The sequence below is a fragment of the Pelodiscus sinensis genome, chromosome 5 (genome assembly GCF_052426305.1).
Source record: "Pelodiscus sinensis isolate ZL-2025 chromosome 5, ASM5242630v1, whole genome shotgun sequence".
In the NCBI taxonomy this organism is placed as follows: Eukaryota; Metazoa; Chordata; order Testudines; family Trionychidae; genus Pelodiscus; species Pelodiscus sinensis.
The window spans coordinates 127,764,552-127,782,993 of NC_143056.1; the positions used below are offsets into that span (position 1 = coordinate 127,764,552).

The following is an 18,442-nucleotide window of genomic DNA, read 5'->3' on the forward strand; positions in this document are numbered from 1 at the left end:
AGCCCCCCGAGGTGGAGGTGGAAGGCTGGTCAGCAGGGGCAAGGCCGGGGGGGGCAGTTAGTTTTCGGGGGGGACGTTGAGGCATGGGAGGGAGAGAGGAGGGTAGGGAACCTCCACCTGGAGGGAGCCTTCTCCCTCGCCCGGCAGCGACCGTGCCACCCTCTCCTCCTCGGGCCCCGCAGAGACAGATGGAGTGGAGGCGGGGCCCGTCTGCTCGCTCGGGCGTGCCAGAGGGGGTGCCTCCGGCTCCCGAGCAGAGCCATCGGTTGGAGGAGGGGCAGCTGCAGAGGCCGGACTACCAGGGGGAAGCACCGGGCCTCTCCCGTAGAATAGTGGACCTGGTAAAGGGCCCCTGGTAGGGAACTTGGAAGGACCCCTCGAGCGCCACCCCGCCACGCACCGCCGGCAGCATCTGGAGCTGCACGTGCCAGCGGAAGGGCAGGACGTGGCGGAGGGCAGGGTCCTTGCAGCTCAGCGGGAGAGGGCTGATAACAGAAATCGGCTTCCCCAACTGTGGAGAGGGAAGGCAGCAGGGCAGCATTGGGGAGGAAGGGCGGGACGGAGGTGAGAACCGCTGTGGCGGAGGAGGAGGCCGCTACTGCGGGGGGGGGGGCACGCGAGAGAAGGGGGAACGCAATTGGGAAGAGAGGGGGGAAAAGGGGAAAGCAATCACTCCCTCCCGTTAACGAATTGCAGGGAGGGAGGGCACTAGGAAGGGCAGGATGGAAACGGGGAACCGAGGGGCCAGCAACCACTCCTCCCTGCAAGGCTGGAGACAGAGGAGGAGGGCGCTGGCAGGATGGGACAAGGGACATGATAACGGGCGCAGGGCGGGGTACGGCTCCTCCAGCTGCACTGGGATACTGGGGGAGCTCTGGAGTCAGTGGGGGGCGGGGTGCAATGTGCAAGGGGGCTAACTAAAAAGGAGAGGGGGAAGGAAGAGGTACAAGCACTCGGGTGGGGACCGGAGTTCTGGGTGCGGCCAGAGGACTACTGGGAGGCTGGGGTCAGGCACTGGCTAAGCAAGGCGGGGCAGGGCAAAGATAGGGCTGGGAAGTAGGGCACAAACTATTGTAAGCTACAGGCAGGCGGGACAGGTGAAAATAAACTGAGGCTGGGCGGGGCTGGTCAACAAACTGAGGGAGGGATGGAGAGGGAGACAGAACTGGCTAATGAGGCGGAGTAGGCAAGGCTTCTGCAGTGGGGACAGGGTGAGAAAAAAGGGGTGAAAGGGCCCCCCCAACCAAACACTACTGAGGGAGGGGGGCCGAGTCCAAGGGAGGGGGGTGGGAGCACACCCACGAACGCTTGTGGGAGGCTCGGTCCTCGCCCGCTGCTGCAGCAGAGCAGTCCTAGCTGGCAAAAGGACAAGGTTGGTAGCTTGCCCCACTGAGGGGCGAGTCCGGGGCGCAGTGGAGTGGGTGGGCCTGCGCCCCCCCTGCCACCCACCTGTTGGGTGACAGTTTTCCCCCTCGCCACCGCCGCAGGTGATTCGCCTGCACCGCTCCTGAACAAGGAGCTCCCTGATTGTGTGTTTGCTGCCACACCCCGAACTGAGGGCCTGGCCACCGTTTATAAACTGACTGTGTTGGTTTGCTGCCATGCCCTGCACCCAGAGCCTGGCCACCCCTTAGAAACTGAGGGGGGTGGTTTCTTGCGGTCACACCCTGAACTAAGGGTGGGACCGCTCCCTGTGAACTGGGCTGGCTTTAAAGGGGCGGTGCAGTGGGGCGGAGTGGCCGCCCACTGAGCTGGAGGAGGAGGAACCCCCCTCCGGGCAGGCAAACCGACTACAGAGGGCAAGGTCCAGTCTTATCAGTGGAGAAGGAGGTGGCAGGGTACATGCTAGGTGTTTGGCGGGGGAAGGCTGGCCAATGGGATCTCAGCAGGATTCGCTCAGGCGCTCTCTCTGCCCTAGTGCAGGGCCAGCTGCTCCCCGCGCCGCCAGCCTCCTGCACCTGGCAGGGCTGGCAGCGAGTTAATGCCATCTGGGAGCGCAGGTGGGGAGGGCTGGCTCGCAGGCCCAGATTAGCACGGTGGCGGGGGGAGGGGGGAGAACTGCAGGTGTGTGGCTGCCTGTCTATATATGGCAGTGTAATCGGACCAGGGGGCTAAGCTGGTTACTGGCTGTGCTTTGTGGAAAAATTACCAGTCCTGCGGGGACTGGATCACCGCACAGCCTGGGGCTGCTACCTCACAATGACCCCAGGGGAGGTCACCCCATCTCCGGGAGAAGGTCCTTTACCCAACCCCCATCTGACCACCACCTTCAGTGCTGCCTGTGGGATCCCGGGGGTGTGTGGAGGGGGCTTCCCTTTGATCCCTGAAGCCTGCCCTGCAGTGTATGTCCTTCCCCACAGACATTTTTGTGGCTTGCCAGTGAGTCGCCCTGCCTGTGGGGCTATTTCTTTCTGGCTTCCGTTTCAACACCTTTTGCCGCAGGACAAACCTTTAATACCATCGGCACACAGAGAGGCTGCCAAGCAGAGGCTCTTCAGTCCGCCCCGCCAGCCTGGCCACAGCTTGGGGGGCTGGGAGAGGGGATCCCAGAAGGATGTTACATCTGTTTCATTTCCCTTTAAGTTTCTGTCTGCCTCCCCCCCGCATGCTCTCACTCCCATCGCAGGCTTCAGTAGTCCCGGGTCGCTGCCATGGTACCCCTGGGCCTGACTCTCCAGCCATGAGCTGTGTGCCCGTGGGCACTGATTGCTTTGTCAGGTCTCCGATGGAGGGGCAGGCCCAGAGCCAAAGTGCAGGCTGTGTATGTGGGTGAACCAGGGCCACGCAGGGGACAGACTGTCCATGCTGCTGGAACCAGGGACCAGGTCGCCATGGGCAGGTTCTCCATGCACTGGGCCCCAGTGTGAATACAGACGGGGGAGGGAAGGACTGGGGGAAGAATCAGACCTTGGTGATCATTGCTAAGAGTCCCGTCCTTTAGCGCAACACCCCACACTGTCTCCATTCTGTCTGTTCAGCAGCCAGGGCGGAGTCTCTCTCGGTGGGGCAGGCTCCGCCCCTGCCATTCACAACAGGATTACAGCTAGGGGCGGAGTCTCTCTCGGTGGGGCAGGCTCCGCCCCTGCCATTCACAACAGGATTACAGCTAGGGGCGGAGTCTCTCTCGGTGGGGCAGGCTCCGCCCCTGCCATTCAGAAATAGGTCTCCAGGTAGGGGGCAGAGTTTCTCTTGGCAGGGCCAGGCTCCTCCCCTTCCCTGCCCCCTTGCTCCCGGGTGAGCGTGGGGCGCTGGGCCACGTGGAAAGTCTTGCCACGTGTGTCCAGCTTCTTCTTGACTGGGAGCTTCTTCTTCCGCGCCTGCTTCTCAGCTGCCTCCTCCTGCTTCCGCCGCTCCTGCTCCTGCTTCCGCCGCTCCTGCTCCTGTCGCCGCTGCTCCTTTAGCCGCTCCCTCTCCAGCCGCCGCTGCTCCTTAGGGACCTGCGGGGGCGGGTCCACCACAATCTCGGGGATGAGAAAGGTGGGTGCTGCGTGCTTTTCCTTCCGAGATTGCTGCGCGTCCTCCAGTTGCTGGGCGTCGAAGATGGCCTTGGCGTTGGGCAGGCGCTGCTCCGGGCTGTACCTGAAGTCAGGCCGGACCTTGCGCAGCTTGGCCAGCTGGACCCGGCATTCGCGCGCCACGTCGCGGTCTGAGACAGCCACGTCGTTAACCTGTAGGAGATGGCGGTGGGAGGAGGGATGTCACTGAGTCTGCATCTTGGGGGAGGACCATGTGTGTGGGGGTGAGGGCCCTCCGCCAGGTGTGTGCAGGGAAGAGAAACCACAGAGGGTGCTGTGACCTCGTGAGGAAGGAGCCTGCAGTTGGCCAGCCCCGCCCTGTCTAGTAGGGGGCAGCGTGCAGCAAGAGAGGCGTGAGCCCCTCCGGGAGCTGAACTAGAGTAGGGGTAGGACAGGGCAAGGTCAGAGTCGGGAAGGCTGATGTGGGGAGGGAGCAGAACATAAGCACGGCCACACTGGGTCAGACCAAAGGTCCATCTAGCCCAGTGTCCCATCTTCCGACAGGGCCTGATGAATGACCAGAACAATCACCAACTGATCCAACCTGTCACCCATTCCCAGCTTCTGGCAAACAGAGTCCGGGGACACCCACTCAGGGACCTATCCTCCATGAATTTATCTAGCTCTTTTTTGCATCCTGTTATAGTCTTGGCCTTCACAATGTCCTCTGGCAAGGAGTTCCACAGGCTGACTGTGCGGTGTGTGAAGAAATACTTCCTTTCATTTGTTTTAGACCTGCTGCCTGTTAATTTCATTGGGTGACCCCTAGTTCTTGTGTTATGGGAAAGAGTAAATAACTCTTCTTTATTCACTTTCTCCACACCACTCGTGATTTTATAGACCTCTATCATATTCCCCCTATAAGTCGTCTCTTTTCCAAGTTGAAAAGTCCCAGTCTCATTAATCTCTCCTCAGATGGCACCTGTTCCAAACCCCTAATCGTTTTTGTTGCCCTTTTCTGAACTTTTTCCAATGCCAAGATAACTTTTTTGAGATGAAGCGACCACATCTGCATGCAGTATTCAAGCTGTGGGCATGCCATGGATCTATACAGAGGCAATAATTTATTCTGTGTCCTTTTCTCTGTCTCTTTCTTAATGACTCCTAACATTCGGCTTGGAGCAGGGGAGGCCTGGCCAGGCGGAGGGCTTGCTGGAAGCTGGTGAGTGTTCCTATCTCTGTAGCAGAAGCCCAGGTCTGTGCCCCCCACCTCACCTCAGCCATAAGCGTGTCCTCCTGCAGCAGGCGGACCGGGATGCTGCGCAGCTTCTCCAGCGTCTCCACCACACCTGTGCAGTCTCGCAGCTTCTCCGAGGAGCCTAGCGCTAAGCGTACCAGTACCAGCCCCACCCGGAACAGCACCTTCACACCTGCAGGGAGACAGCAGCCATTAGGCCCCAAGCCAGCAGCAGGAGGTGTTGGCACAGCCCTGAAACAGCCAGGAGACTGGGGCAGAGCCCTGAAACAGCCAGGAAACTGCGGTGGGGCCCTAAAATAGCCAGGGGGACCTACGAGGGGGAACAATGAAATCGTCCAGGGAGCTGTGTGTGGGTGGAGGGGAAATGTGATACAGCCGGGGGGCGGGAGCCTGTGTGGGGAGACATGAAACAGCCAGGTGCACTGGGTAGAGCCTTGAAACAATCAAAAGCCCCTAGGAGGGGGAGCCAAGAACAGAGTAGGGGCAGGATGAGACATGGTGGGTGCAGAGCCTGGGGAAGGGAGGGTATACGGGCCCTGCACCCCCCCCTCCCCAAGGGAGTCCCTGCATGAAATATCAAGGGAAGTTGGGAGGGGAGCCATGAAACAGCCAATCAAGGTGCATGCGGGAGTCGTGAAACAGCCAGGGGAGCGGTGGGGAAGCCAAGAAACAGTCAGGGGACCTCTGAAGGAAGGAATGAAGCAGCCTTCAAAGCTGGGGAAGGTGGAGCCATGAAACAGCCAGCAGGCTTGTGGGAAGCTGTGAAACAACCAAGAAAACACGACCAGGGCATCCAGGTTGTCTCAGCCCTGGGGGAGCCACACATTGTTCAGGACCCGTGAGCTCATGCCCCCAACACAGCTCCGGCTGGGTGGCTGGCAGTGGGTGGAACTCTGGGCTGAGCCAGGGCCTCACGTACCCTCGCTGAGGAAGGCGTCCCAGATGCGCAGCACGGTGGGGAAGGGCAGGGTGCGGCTGTAGAGGCACAGGAACCACTCAGTGACATAGAGCAGTGGCCCCACCCCGTGCTTCTGCAAGTGCTTGTAGGCCTTGGGGCAGACACGCCGCAGCAGCGCCACAAAGACCTCGCCATCCAGCAGCACCGCCTCCTGTGGGGGCAACCAAGAGCCTGTCAGATCTGCCTGCTGCACCCACACCCCGCTGCCAAGCACACCCGCTCTAGCCCCACAGCTCTTTCTGGCTGTGGAGGGTGGGGCTGGGCAATGCAGGTTCCTCCCCTGCCCTGGTGTCCCAGGGCCCCCTGCTGGGGAGGGTGGGGTTAGGCAGTTCAGGCTCCTCCCCTTCCCTGGTGTCCCAAGGCCTCCTGCTGGGGAGGGTGGGGTTAGGCAGTTCAGGCTCCTCCCCTTCCCTGGTGTCCCAAGGCCCCCTGCTGGGGAGGGGGGGGGGGGTTAGGCAGTTCAGGCTCCTCCCCTTCCCTGGTGTCCCAAGGCCCCCTGCTGGGGAGAGAGGGGTTAGGCAGTTCAGGCTCCTCCCCTTCCCTGGTGTCCCAGCACCTCCTGTTGGAGAGGACAGGGCTGGGCAGTGCAAATTCCTCCCACCCCTTGCTCACTTCATGGTACATCTCATAAGTAGGGTCCTACCAAAGTCATGGCCATGAAAAAATGCACCACAGACCATGAAATCTGGCCTCTCGCTGTGAAATCTGGTCTTTCGTGTGCTTTTACCTTTCACTATACAGATTTCTTGGAGGAGACCAGTGCTTCTCAAGCAGGGGGTCCTGCCCAAAAGGGATTTGCAGAGAGATTGTAGTATTGCCACCCTCTCATTCTGCGCTGCTCTCAGAGCTTGGTGGCCAGAGAGTGAGAACTATTGGCTGGGCACCCAATTCTGAAGGCAGAGTCCTGCCAGCGGCAGTGAAGAAGGAAGGCAACACCCCACCAGATCATCCTTACTTCTGTGTTGCTGCTGGCGGTGGCTTTGCCTTCACAGCTGGGCTCCTGGCCAGCAGCTGTTGCTTGCCAACTGGCCAGCTCTGAAGGCAGCGCTGCCGTCATCAGCAGCAGGGGCGGATGAGAGTGCCACGGGACCCAGGGCAGCACCGTGGGGCCCCGGGCAGCAAAATTTTGCGGGGCCCCGCCTTTGACACGGCGCATGCGCGGGGCCTCGGGAAGCACGGGGCCCGGGGCAGCCGCCCCGCTCGCCCTGCCCTAAATCCACCGCTGATCAGCAGTGGAGAAGTAAGAGTAGCAGTCCTGTCCCACCCCTCGCTGTAATTACTTTGTGACCCCACCCCACAACTCCATTTTTGGGTCGGGACCCTTACAATTACAGCCCCGTGGCATTTCAGATCGAGATAGCCGACATCATGACATTTATGATTTTAAAAATCCTATGACCACAAAATTGACCAAAACGGACTGTGAATTTGGCAGACCATGATTGTGGAATTCCCACCCTGGGGGAGGGGCGCAGGGGGGTCTCTCACCATCTCAGGGCTGTAGTAGCCGGGCAGGTAGCGCTCACTGATCTGCACCAGGCACCAGAAGGCTTGCTGCAAAGGAGGGGGAGACGTTAGCCGGGGGGGCACATCGGGATCCCCAGAGCACAGGTGGTGGGGCAGTGAACAGAGAAAAGGTGCGGAGGCCAGACAGGGGAGGGGCACAGCGTTTATGCAAGGGAGGAGTGTTTTGTGCACAGGAAAGAGGCCAGAGGGTGGTGGCTAATGAGGATTGGTGACCCATGGGCGGGAGGGAGAGCAGCCTGTGAGGGGATGGGCAGTGGGGGCCAGAGCCTATGAGTGGATGTGGTTGCCTCACAGGGCAGAAGAGTGGGGGCGGTTGCATGGCTGGGTGGGGCAGGGCTGTGAGGGCAGGTGCCTGCTGTGGGTTCAGGAGAATAGGGACAGGGCCAGGGCAGTGGGTGGGTGCCCCACAAGGCAGCGCTGGGCAGCAGAATAGGGTGGGATAAGACAACAGGGGCAGGGCAGTGAGAAGGGTGCCTGGTGTGGGCGGCAGGGCAGTGAGGAGGGCTGTCTAGTGTAGGGGGCAGAGCAGTGGGGAGGGGTACCTGGTGTGGGGGACACGGCAGTGGGGAGGGGTATCTGGGCTGGAGGGAAGGGCAGTAAGGAGGGTGCCTGGTATGGGGGACAGGGCAGTGAGGAGGGGTGCATGGTATGGGGGGCAGAGCAGTGGGGAGGGGTGTCTGGGGTTAGGGTTGCCAGATGGTTGAAACAAAAATACTGACTACCCCCCCCCCCCCCGCCAAAAAAAACCACCGGGAAAAAATTATTTTGAAGGGGAAAAAAGGGGGGGGGAGGGGCGGAGACCAAAGTTGTTGAGCCAAAAAAAAAGGGGGGACTCCAAGACTTATTAAGCTATTAAGAAAAAAAACCCAGCATTAAAACAGCATGTCCCCTTTAAGAGTGAGTGCAGGGATAGGAACAGGGGAGCGGTTGAGCACTAAGATGGAGGGAAGCATTGCTTCCCCTTGGTCATCAGCCATTTTGTGCCGGCAGCCTTGCGGAACCAGGTAAGCATGGGGGCTGCGGGTGTTGGGGGAAACCGGGTGCTGAGTGTTTGTAGGGTTGCCAAGTGCCCGGCATTTTCACCTCCTGGCCGGGGAAAAATTCAGAAAATACTGGACATTTTAGGTGTCCGGTATTCTCTGAATTTTTTTTACCGGACAGGAGGCGAAAACACCAGACTGTCCGGGTGAATACCGGACACCTGGCAACCGTATCTGGGGTGGAGGGAAGGGCAGTGAGGAGGGTGCCTGGTGTGGGGGGCTGGGCAGTGGGGAGGGGTGCCAGAGCAGTGCAGTGGAGGGTGGTGCCCCATGCGGGGTTCCCAGTAGCCGTGGGGCACAACTCACCTCAGCAGGCATGTGCATGAGCAGCACTGCGGCCACGGGGCCCTGGGCCTGGCAGTAGCCCTCGTGGGGCCGGTACACGGTGTAGGCCTTCAGGAGCTGCAGGAGCCCTCGCTGCCTGCACAGATGGGGCCAGGTGTTAGAGCTGGGCTATGGGGTGGCCAGTGCCGAGCTCCCTCCTGCCCCCCGACTTGACCAGTGGGCCCGTTTAGCCCACCCATGTCATGCCCTCCCCGCACCCCAAGTGTTCCGAGGCCAGACGGCGACATAGAACCAGATACAGAGGGGAGGCTGTGGGGTGCGTGGACAGAGGGAGGGAGGCAGAGGAGTGCGGGTGGGGATTGATAGACAGATGGGCCACGCTCTCCCCCTCTCTCCAGGGCATGGGGGGGAACTGCTGCCCAGCAGGGCACTCCCTAGGGGGCGCCGTTCAGCTGCAGGTTGCCCCAGTGTCTCTGTGTGTGTGTTGTGGGGACTCTGGCTCACATGTCTGAGCGGTGCCACTCAAGGCCGCCGATCCCAGTCCAGTCCCCACTCCCCCTCGGACATTCCTTGCTCTCCAATTAGAGCCACAGGAAGCGGGTCTCAGTGGGGAGATAGCGCCACCCAGTGGCCAGTGCAGGTGCACAGGCCCACTCGGCCACTGCTGCCCAGCCAGGATTTGTACTGAGCTGGGGGGGGGCAGGACTCAACACCCCCTCCAGCTGCAGGGACATCTCAGGCGTCCGCCCTCGCAGGGCTTCCCCTCTGCTCCTGCAGCTCTTGGCCGCCCTGCTCTCTTACCCGTGCCCCTCAGGCGATAGGAACATCTCGTGGAAGGGGAACTGGCGATGGATGTCCTTCTCGATGGTCTCCAACCACTGTGGGTCGCCAGGTGACTCCTCCAGTTCCTATGGGGACACGTGACCATGGCAACGGGAAGTGGGGCCACATCACCCCATCTCCGGGGCAGAGGCTCAGGATTAGCGGGAGGAGATTGGGGCCTAGGGCAGGTGTTAGTGACTCCCAGCATCTTGGTTGTGTTTGCAGGTGTGTGGGCCAGGAAGGGGGGGGGGTGCTGAGCAGGCCGGGGCCAGCTCAACTGGCTTTGGGTCCTTTGGTTCTGACTGGGCCCATCCCAGAGCAATGGAAACCCCAGTGACTGAACTGCCACCTATCCGCAAGGGCTCCCAGCAGGCTGAACATGTGAACTTAGCTGCCCTCTCTCACCTGAGGCTGAGGGACAAAGAGCGAGAGAAAGGAAACTTGGCGGGTTCTCACAGCAGGGGCATGGTTCACAGAGCCCTGGTGCTGGCCAGGACAGAGGATTTCTGAACATTTGTCCCTCTGTTCCTCCCCTCTGGACTCCCCGTGCTGGCAGGTAAACGACCCCTACTGTGGCTGGGAAAGCTGCCCAGTGTCATTGCAAACACGGTGTGGGGAACCCAGGGCCCTGGAGAGGGTGAAAGGCTCTAACCACGCATCCGAGCAGAGCTCCCAGCACAAAGCAAGAGGCCTGGCGCTCAGAAGCTCTAAGGCACGGTTTCTCAACCTTTTTTTTATAAAGTACCCCTTTAAAAAAATTGTAAGTACCTCCAGTACCTACAGTTTTCAGACACACAACATTTTTTTCTACCGTTGCACCACATTTGTTTAAACAACTTAATTGTAGCCGGGTGGGTGATGAAATTTTGGGGTGTAAAAAGTACGAAAATAATAAAGCGCTGTAAAACTTAAAACAAAAATTCAGTTTTCTCCAAATTTCAGTTGTGTTGACGTACCGCCCAGACTTCACTGAAATATCCCTAAGGCAGCGGTTCCCAATCTTTTCCAGATGGGGACCCATTTTGACAATTCAGGAAGACCTGGTGACCTAGGGCAATTAAAAATTGTGTGAATGGCTCCTTAAGAGCCACCTGGGGAGACACCTGGCGACCCTTTTGAAATGTAATGGCGACCCATATTTGGGTCCTGACCCATCGGTTGGGAAACCCTGCCCTAAAGGTATGCATACCACTGGTTGAGAAACACTGCTCTAGGGCACTGTTTGAAAGCTGATTGTAGCTCCAGTCCATCTGAGACACCCCCCATTGCCTCTGAGTTGACACATCCTGCCACTGATGACTCATCCCTTGGTGAGATTCTGTTCCTCTGTCTTTGAACTTTCTCACCCATTACCAAGACAGTTTCCCCAATTATCACCTGTAATACTATTAACTCACAAACATCCCACTCTCCCTACCTTTAATATCAGCAATTCACAGACACTTACCTTCCTTCCTCCCCCTTCCCACCCCCCCGCATCCCCCTTCTGTTCTGCAATGTGATTTGTCCTTTTCATATTTGTTCATTTTTTTTAATTGTATCCTTTGGTATATATGGTTGTAACTACTTTCTTCCACTATTTGATCTGAGGAAGTGGGTCTGGCCCACGAAAGCTCATCATCTAATAAACCATCTTGTTAGTCTTTAAAGTGCTACATTGTCCTGCATTTTGTTCCTCTGCCAGTCACCCCCTGCCAGTCAGCAGGGGAAGGGAGAGCAAGATCGGGCTGTTTCACCCTATATCTTAACCCTATTTCCCTCTGGCCCTGGGGAGCTGAAAGCTCCCCTCCTGCTGCTGCAGCAACACAGGGGGCCAGTGCAGGAGCTAAAGGAGCTCTCCCCTAGTTGCAGCAGTAGATGAGCTGTTATCCTCTCTGAACGCTAGCCATTTACAGGGTAGCCTTGTGCATAGCTAGTGCCTAGTGCCAGGGGTGCAGAAGTGTGGAAGGCAGCTGGCTCTGCACTTGAGGGGTGCAGAGTGGGCAGGTGGGGTGCGGAAGAGGCCAAGGGAAAGTGGGAGCGGGGGTGCGGCCACGTTATTGGATTCTAAAGATCACTGTTGCACCCATGGGGGGTGTTTGCCCCAAAGGTCTGAACAAGGGGGTCATTTGAGATGTTAAATGAAAGCATCTGTTCTACTGATTCTGTAGATGCTATTCATGTACTTGTATAATATCTGTACGTGGCGTTATAAACACGTCCTCTGTGTTGATGATGGAAAATTCTCTCTCTGAGGCAGAACAATGGGCCAGGAATGTTTGTTCAGTGTCTATGCTAATGAGCAAGGCTACAGGGACAATGGATCTCTAGGTGCCAACACACACCTGGGGAATGCCTCTGGAAATCTGGAACCTGCAGACCAGCCAGAATAATGATTGCTGACTTGGGACACAAGGATAGGTCACTGGGCCACATGACCTGTTCCAGCTTGGAAGAGACCAGGGATGGATATAAAATGCCATGAGGCAATTTCCATTTTGTCTTCAGTTCAGCTACTGATTCCAGATGCAGCCTTGTGAGGAATAGGGAGCCGGAAAGAACTGTCGACCCATCCTGACATAGGATGTACACCAGAGACTTTTAAGATAGCAGTTTATAACATCTCTGCTAAGAGCCTGTATCAAGAACTGGGTGATTCGATGCATGTAATGTATTCTCCTTAACAACCTTACTCTCAGGCTTTTCTTTCTTTTATGAATAAACCTTTAGGTTTTAGATTCTAAAGGATTGGCCCAGCGTGATCCAGAGTGTAAATAGACTGGGAACTGTGGCTCGTTTCTTGGGACCAGAAGAACCTGTTCGGGGTAGGTAAGATTGTGTTCTATAACCCCTCACCTGTGTGTTAGGCCTGGGGCTGATTGTGGCACAGTGGGAGCTGGGTTGTTGGAGGGGTTTTGCTCATGAGGCCGGTCAGATAGGCAGCTGGAGTTCTCGGTGTGACTGGTTTCTGGCCTATCTGGAAAGGTCTCCAGTCTGGGGCTGTAAGGAGCCCCAAGTTTGAGCAATTCACCCTGAATGGACGCCCCCAGGTGTTCCCAGACCTGGCCCGGTCCGTCACAGTGGCGTAGTCAGCAGGATCCACAGATCTTGGTCAACTGAGCTTTGCATCAGGACCTCACACTGTTCTAAATTTGATTTCTGTGTGTTGAGAGTTTGGTTGGTTGAAGAGCCGCTGCAATGAGTCAGCAACTGTATGAGAGTCTGGACACAAAGGCTTTGGAAGCCTTGATAGAAATGTAGCCGTGTTAGTCTGGTGTTGCTGAAACAAAATACAGGACTATGCAGCACTTTAAAGACTAACAAGATGGTTTATTAGGTGATGAGCTTTCATGGGCCAGACCCACTTCCTCAGATCAAATAGTGGAAGAAAATTGTCACAACCATATATACCAAAGGATACAATTTAAAAAAATGAACACATATGAAAAGGACAAATCACATTTCAGAACAGAAGGGGGATGGGGAGGAGGTAAATGTCTGTGAGCTAATGATATTAGAGGTGATAATTGGGGAAGCTATCTTTGTAATGGGTAAGATAATTAGATTCTTTATTCAGACCTAGGTGTAAAGTGTCAAATTTAAGCATGAATAACAGTTCAGAGGATTCTCTTTCAAGTGCAGTCTTAAAAGGCTTTTGAAGCAGGATGCAGGTAATTAAGTTGTTGAGACAGTGTCCTTTCTGGTTGAAATGGCAAGAAACTGTTTTTTCTTTGTGATCCTGTCTAATATCTGTTTTGTGGGCATTAATCCTTTGGCAAAGTGTCTGAGACGTTTGTCCAATGTACAAAGCAGACGGACACTTTCGGCACGATAGCATAAATTATATTTCTGGATGCGCAGGAATATGTATTCTTGATCTTATAACTCACTTGGTTAGGCCCAATAATGTATCAGCAGAGTGAATATGTGGACAAAGCTGGCAACGGGGTTTGTTGCAAGGGAAGGTACCAGGGTTGGTATTAGTGTGGTATGTCCTGTGGTTGTTGGCAAGAATCATCTTGAGGTTAGATGGTTGTCTATAGGAGACTATCGGTCTGTCTCCCAGAGCCTCTTGGAGTTTAGTATCCTGTTCCAGTATAGGCTGTAATTTATTGATAATGTGGTGGACAGGTTTAAGTTGGGGGCTGTAGGTGATGACAAGTGGTGTTCTTTTGTTGGTTTTCTTGGGTCTGTCTTGAAGTAGATGATTTCTAGGTATTCATCTGGCTCTTTCAATTTGCTTTTTTATTTCTCCGAGTGGGTAGTTGAGGTTTATAAATGCTTGGTAGAGATCCTGAAGTTTCTGGTCTCTGTCAGTGGGATTAGAGCAGATGCGGTTGTATCGAAGGGCTTGGCTATAGATGATGGATCGTATGGTGTCATATTAGACAGGATCACAAAGAAAAAACAGTTTCTTGCCATTTCAACCAGAAAGGACACTGTCTCAACAACTTAATTACCTGTATCCTGCTTCAAAAGCCTTTTAAGACTGCACTCGAAAGAGAATCCTCTGAACTATTATTCATGCTTAAATTCAACACTTTACACCTAGGTCTGAATAAAGAATCTAATTCTTACCCATTACAAAGATAGCTTCCCTAATTATCACCTCTAATATCATTGGCTCACAGACATTTACCTTCCCCCCCATCCCCCTTCTCTTCTGAAATTTGATTTGTCCTTTTCATATGTGTTCATTTTTTTAATTGATTCCTTTGGTATATATGATTGTGACAATTTTCTTCCACCATTTGATCTGAGGAAGTGGGTCTGGCCCACGAAAGCTCATCATCTAATAAACCATCTTGTTAGTCTGTAAAGTGCTACATAGTCCTGTATTTTGTTTCTGGAAGCTTGGAAAGAGGCATTGCTTTTAGTGAGGAAGCTTCTAAGCCAGAGCTGAGATCTTTGTTAGTGGCCAGAAATACTGCAGGGCTGTGTCTACACTGGGCCACTTATTCCGGAAAATCAGCCGCTTTTCCGGAATAAGCTGTGAGCTGTATACACTGGCCCTTGAATTTCTGGAAAAGCAACGATGTTCTACTGTACAAATCAGCCGCTATTCCGGAAAAACTATTCTGCTCCCGCTCGGGCATAAGTCCTTATTCCGGAACACTGTTCTGGAAAAGGGCCAGTGTAGACAGCCCAGTAGTCTTTTCCAGAAAAAAGCCCCGATCGCGAAAATGGCGATCGGGGCTCTTTTCCGGAAAAGCGCGTCTACATTGGCCACAGACGCTTTTCCGGAAAAAAGGCTTTTCCGGAAAAGCATCCTGCCAATGTAGACGCTCCTTTTCCGGAAAAACTGAAAACGGAATAGTATTCCGTTTGAAGCATTTCCGGAAATTCATGCCAGTGTAGACACAGCCCAGAAGAAATGAGAGTGCAGGATCCAGTGAGGGGAATAAAACAAATATAAGTGAGAATTAGAGGAATTTCGTCTGCTAGCAGAACAGAGAAGACGGAAGCTAGACCAAGAAGCGGCTGAGAAAAGGCAGAAGCTGGAACGAGAACTTGCAAAGAGAAAGGCAGAACATGCAGAGAGAATGGCAGAGTCGGACAGAAGAGTCAGACTAGCCAAGGAGAATGCTGCCAGATTTGAATTTCAGCTTAAGAGAATAGAAGAACAAAAGACACTGTACCCTCCTGGGAGTTCACTGTTTAGCCATGTGGGTATGTGGTGTGACTATGACATGGCAGATGTGTTTAACCCAGCTGATGTTGTAACCCAGCCTCAAAGCATCTGTGAATGCAACTCTTCTGTGTTACCTATAGCTAACAGGGAGTTTTATCAAGGGGGTGCATGTGATTCTGAGCAGTTGTCTGTGGCTAGTGGGTCCTACTGTAACCAGGGAGAAAGTGTCTTTAAATGTTTGCCTGAGGGAGATAGCTGTGTGTCGGTGCAGGGGAGCAGTGTGCTTGTGAGTGAGGGTTCTAGGTGCCTGTCTGATGCCACAGAGATGAGGCTGGGGTCAGAAGCAGGGCAGGGGGACCCCAGGGATCAGGGCAACACTTCTCTGGAGCAGGTTGCAAGGGATGGCCAGGGTAGATTCCTCACTGTGGAACAAGATAAAGTTCTGGGGAGTGATGGGTTGTTGGCTGGGGAGGCTTGTGAAACCGCACTTGCACAAGCTGGAAGTGAGTTGCGTGAAGAAGCACAGTGTGAGCAGCCACAGTGTGTGCAAGCTGGCAGTTTGGCTGCTGGGAGTGGCAGTGTGGCAGTGAAAGAAGCTGTCTCAGTCCCTAGCTGTGTGCCTAAGAATAGCCAGGGGTGCTGGGACATAGGAGAGACTGTCTCTAGTTGTCTGTCTGTGTGTGGCAGCAGCATGCCTGTGGGGGAAATGTTTCCTCCCAGTCTTTTGTCTGAGGAAGGTGCCCCGCAGCCTGTAATGGCTGAGAGCAGTGCTGTTGTCCCAGAGTTGGGTCTGGATACAGCTAAAGCCCAGAAAAGGGATGTCCCTAGGTTCATGGATGCTGGGGAGAAGGATGCTGTGACTTGGGTAGATTCAGGCAGTGTTTTGCCAGGATCCCAGAGATCAGACAGTTGTGGCACTGATGTTTTGCTTGATGCTGGTGTGTTGCTGGGAGATGGGGAAGCGACTCTGTGGGATCAGGGTGACCCCTTAGCCAGGGCACAAAGAGAGAAAGAGGAAGAGTTAACTATGGTGCCTAATGACTATGTGGAAGCTTGCAGCCATCCTGGAAGCTGCAAAGAGAAGGGAAATGTCTCTGATCTCTTGAGTCTGTCTGTGTGCCTAAAAGGGGATTGTCTAGGAATCCACCTGATGGGTCAGAGATGACTTAGGGAGTAAAGGAATTGCAGGAAGAGTTGGTTGTGGCTCAGCAGAGAGATGCTGCTGCAGGGCTAGGGAAAGGTGAACTGTTGTTTAAGGAAGTTCATGGGGAAGAGAGTCCTTGCAGTTGGCAGGGACTGAGAGAGGTGACAGGGCCTTGATTGGAGAAGAAACAAAAAACAGGACTATGTAGCACTTTAAAGACTAACAAGATGGTTTATTATGATTGGAGAAGGCATTCAAGGGAAAGCTCTGCCTGTAAAAGGCAGCAGCTTGATGTGTGTGAGACTTATTTCAGTGCCTGATTCTAATGATCAGACTCTAATTATCTCACCCATTCCAAAGATAGCTTCCCCAATTATCACCTCTAATGTCATTACCTCACAGAAACTTCCCCTATTACCACCCCATGTCATTACCTCACAGAAACTTCCCCTATTATCACCCCTATGTCATTACCTCACAGACACTAACCTTCCCCCATCACCCCCACTCTGTTCTAAAATTTGATTTGTCAGTTTCACACGCGTTCATTTTTTTGATTGTCTCACTTTGGTATATATGGTTGTGCCGATTTTCTTCCACATATTGATCTGAGGAAGTGGGTCTGGCCCACGAAAGCTCATCACCTAATAAACCATCTTGTTAGTCTTTAAAGTGCTACATAGTCCTGTCTTTTGTTTCTGATGGGCAGAATGTATCTGTTAACAGTGACTCCACTGACTTGAATTGAGAGCGATCCAATGTGGATGGTTGTGGAGAGGTCTTAGAGGGTCTGAGGATTGTTTCAGATGAGGCAGAAAAATCCAGAGAATTGGAGCAGTCTGATAACCAAGTGACTGTATGTGACCAACTTGCTGGGAAGTCAGTGTGTTTGGGACAGGACTGTTTCCAGGTTGATGATGAAAGTGGAAAGTGTGTGTCTCAGATTCAAGGGAAAGACTATGTAGCTAAGTATGCAGAGCAGAACAGCTGTGTGGTTACTCTCTCTAGTATGCAGGAGATGGCAGTTAAACTCCTATCTCTAGACACTGTGGACACTTGCAATCAACCAGGGAACTTAACATCTGATTTCATGTGGAAGCAGAGGTTGGAGGTGAAAGGAGAAGAGGTGTGGGAGTCTACTGCCTATTTTTGTTACCCCACGGATTGGGGGGAGATAGAGAATTCCATGGCCATTATGAACAAGGGAGACACACCCAGCCAGCCTTTTGTCTCTGCTAAGCCAGGTTTTGAGTCCACAGGACAAGGGGAAAGGGCAAAACTTGCTTTGCCAAAGGAAAATTGCAGTTTAAATCTGAAGGGCCAAAACTACAATGGTGTGGAGTGCTCGGTGTGACTGGTTTGTGGCCCATTAGGGAAGGTCTCCAGTCTGGGGCTGTAAGGAGCCCTGAGTTTGAGCAATTTCGCCCTGAGCGGACGCCCTCTGCTGTGCCTAGACCCAGTCCAGTCTGTCACAGTGACGTAGTCAGCAATTACGGGAATCTGGAACGAAAGGCTCAAGAAGATTTGTGTGCGGAGAGAGGCGTTGAATGTAGAGACAGGGCCGGCCCAAGCCCCTTTGGCGCCCTGGGCCCAGGCGCGCGGTGCCGCCCCCGGGCTCAGGATGCATGTGCAGGCCCGTCCCCCCATGGTGCACGGGCCTGCCCTCCAGGGCGCACAGCGCATGTGTACGCCAGCCACGTTCGCTGGCGCGCTGCCCGGGGCCCACCTCCGGGGTGCTCGGCGCATGTGCTGCCCAGCCCGGCCCGGCCAACGCTGCTCGCACGCGCGCTGGCCCGTGTAGGGCCCCGCAGCCGTGGGGGGAGAGCGCTGCTTGCCGGCGCCACGGGGATGCGGGCGTGCCGGTGCTGTGGGAGCCGGGTGCGCGGCTCCTGATGGCAGCTGTATGGGATGCCACACGCCCCTTATAGCTGCCATCAGGCGCTCCCCATCGGTTGGCGCCCTGGGCACCTGCCTGGCTCACCCGTGCCTCCGTCCGGCCCTGTGTAGAGAGAAAGCCTCTAAGCCAAAACTGAGATCTTTGCTAATAAGAAATGACCAGCAAGGGTGCAATGCCCACCCAATGCCACGGATGCAGCAGATGAAGATGAAATTAGAAAGCAGCAGGCACTGAAGAGAATGGAGCTGGAACATGAGAGGGCCCTTGCTGACCTGCGTCGAAAGGAGAAGGAGGTGGATGCGGAGAAAGAGAGAGTGGCTCACGCATGGCAAATGGAAGAGCTGGCGGTGGAGGAGAGTTCCAAGTGACTCCAACTCCAGAAACTAGAGGCGCAACAAACGATACAGCGACCTGAGAGCCCATCCCCACTGGCCAGCAGGAAAGG

At 54.8% G+C, this 18,442-nt stretch overlaps 1 protein-coding gene and 1 long non-coding RNA gene across 4 annotated transcripts in view; one reads left to right on the forward strand and one right to left on the reverse strand.

The window, feature by feature from the left end:
- LOC142829270 (uncharacterized) overlaps positions 1–12,510 on the forward strand; it is a 38,290-nt gene extending 25,780 nt beyond the window's left edge. The window contains exon 3 of one of the 2 annotated variants that reach the window (XR_012903710.2): positions 12,055–12,510. This is a non-coding gene — a long non-coding RNA (uncharacterized LOC142829270). Of the gene's footprint in view, positions 1–4,640; positions 4,775–12,054 lie in introns of those variants that run through there. The other variant, XR_016349717.1, reaches the window with a different exon arrangement.
- TBC1D10C (TBC1 domain family member 10C) overlaps positions 620–18,442 on the reverse strand; it is a 33,859-nt gene continuing 16,036 nt past the window's right edge. Inside the window, exons 6-11 of one of the 2 annotated variants that reach the window (XM_075928527.2) lie at positions 9,325–9,431; positions 8,545–8,659; positions 7,160–7,225; positions 5,633–5,822; positions 4,731–4,885; positions 620–3,668 (exon numbers count right to left, since the gene is read on the reverse strand). In XM_075928527.2, coding sequence (XP_075784642.2) covers positions 3,153–3,668; positions 4,731–4,885; positions 5,633–5,822; positions 7,160–7,225; positions 8,545–8,659; positions 9,325–9,431 — 1,149 coding nt within the window. In that variant the 3' untranslated portion in view covers positions 620–3,152. The remainder of the gene's footprint in view (positions 3,669–4,730; positions 4,886–5,632; positions 5,823–7,159; positions 7,226–8,544; positions 8,660–9,324; positions 9,432–18,442) is intronic. The other variant, XM_075928526.2, reaches the window with a different exon arrangement.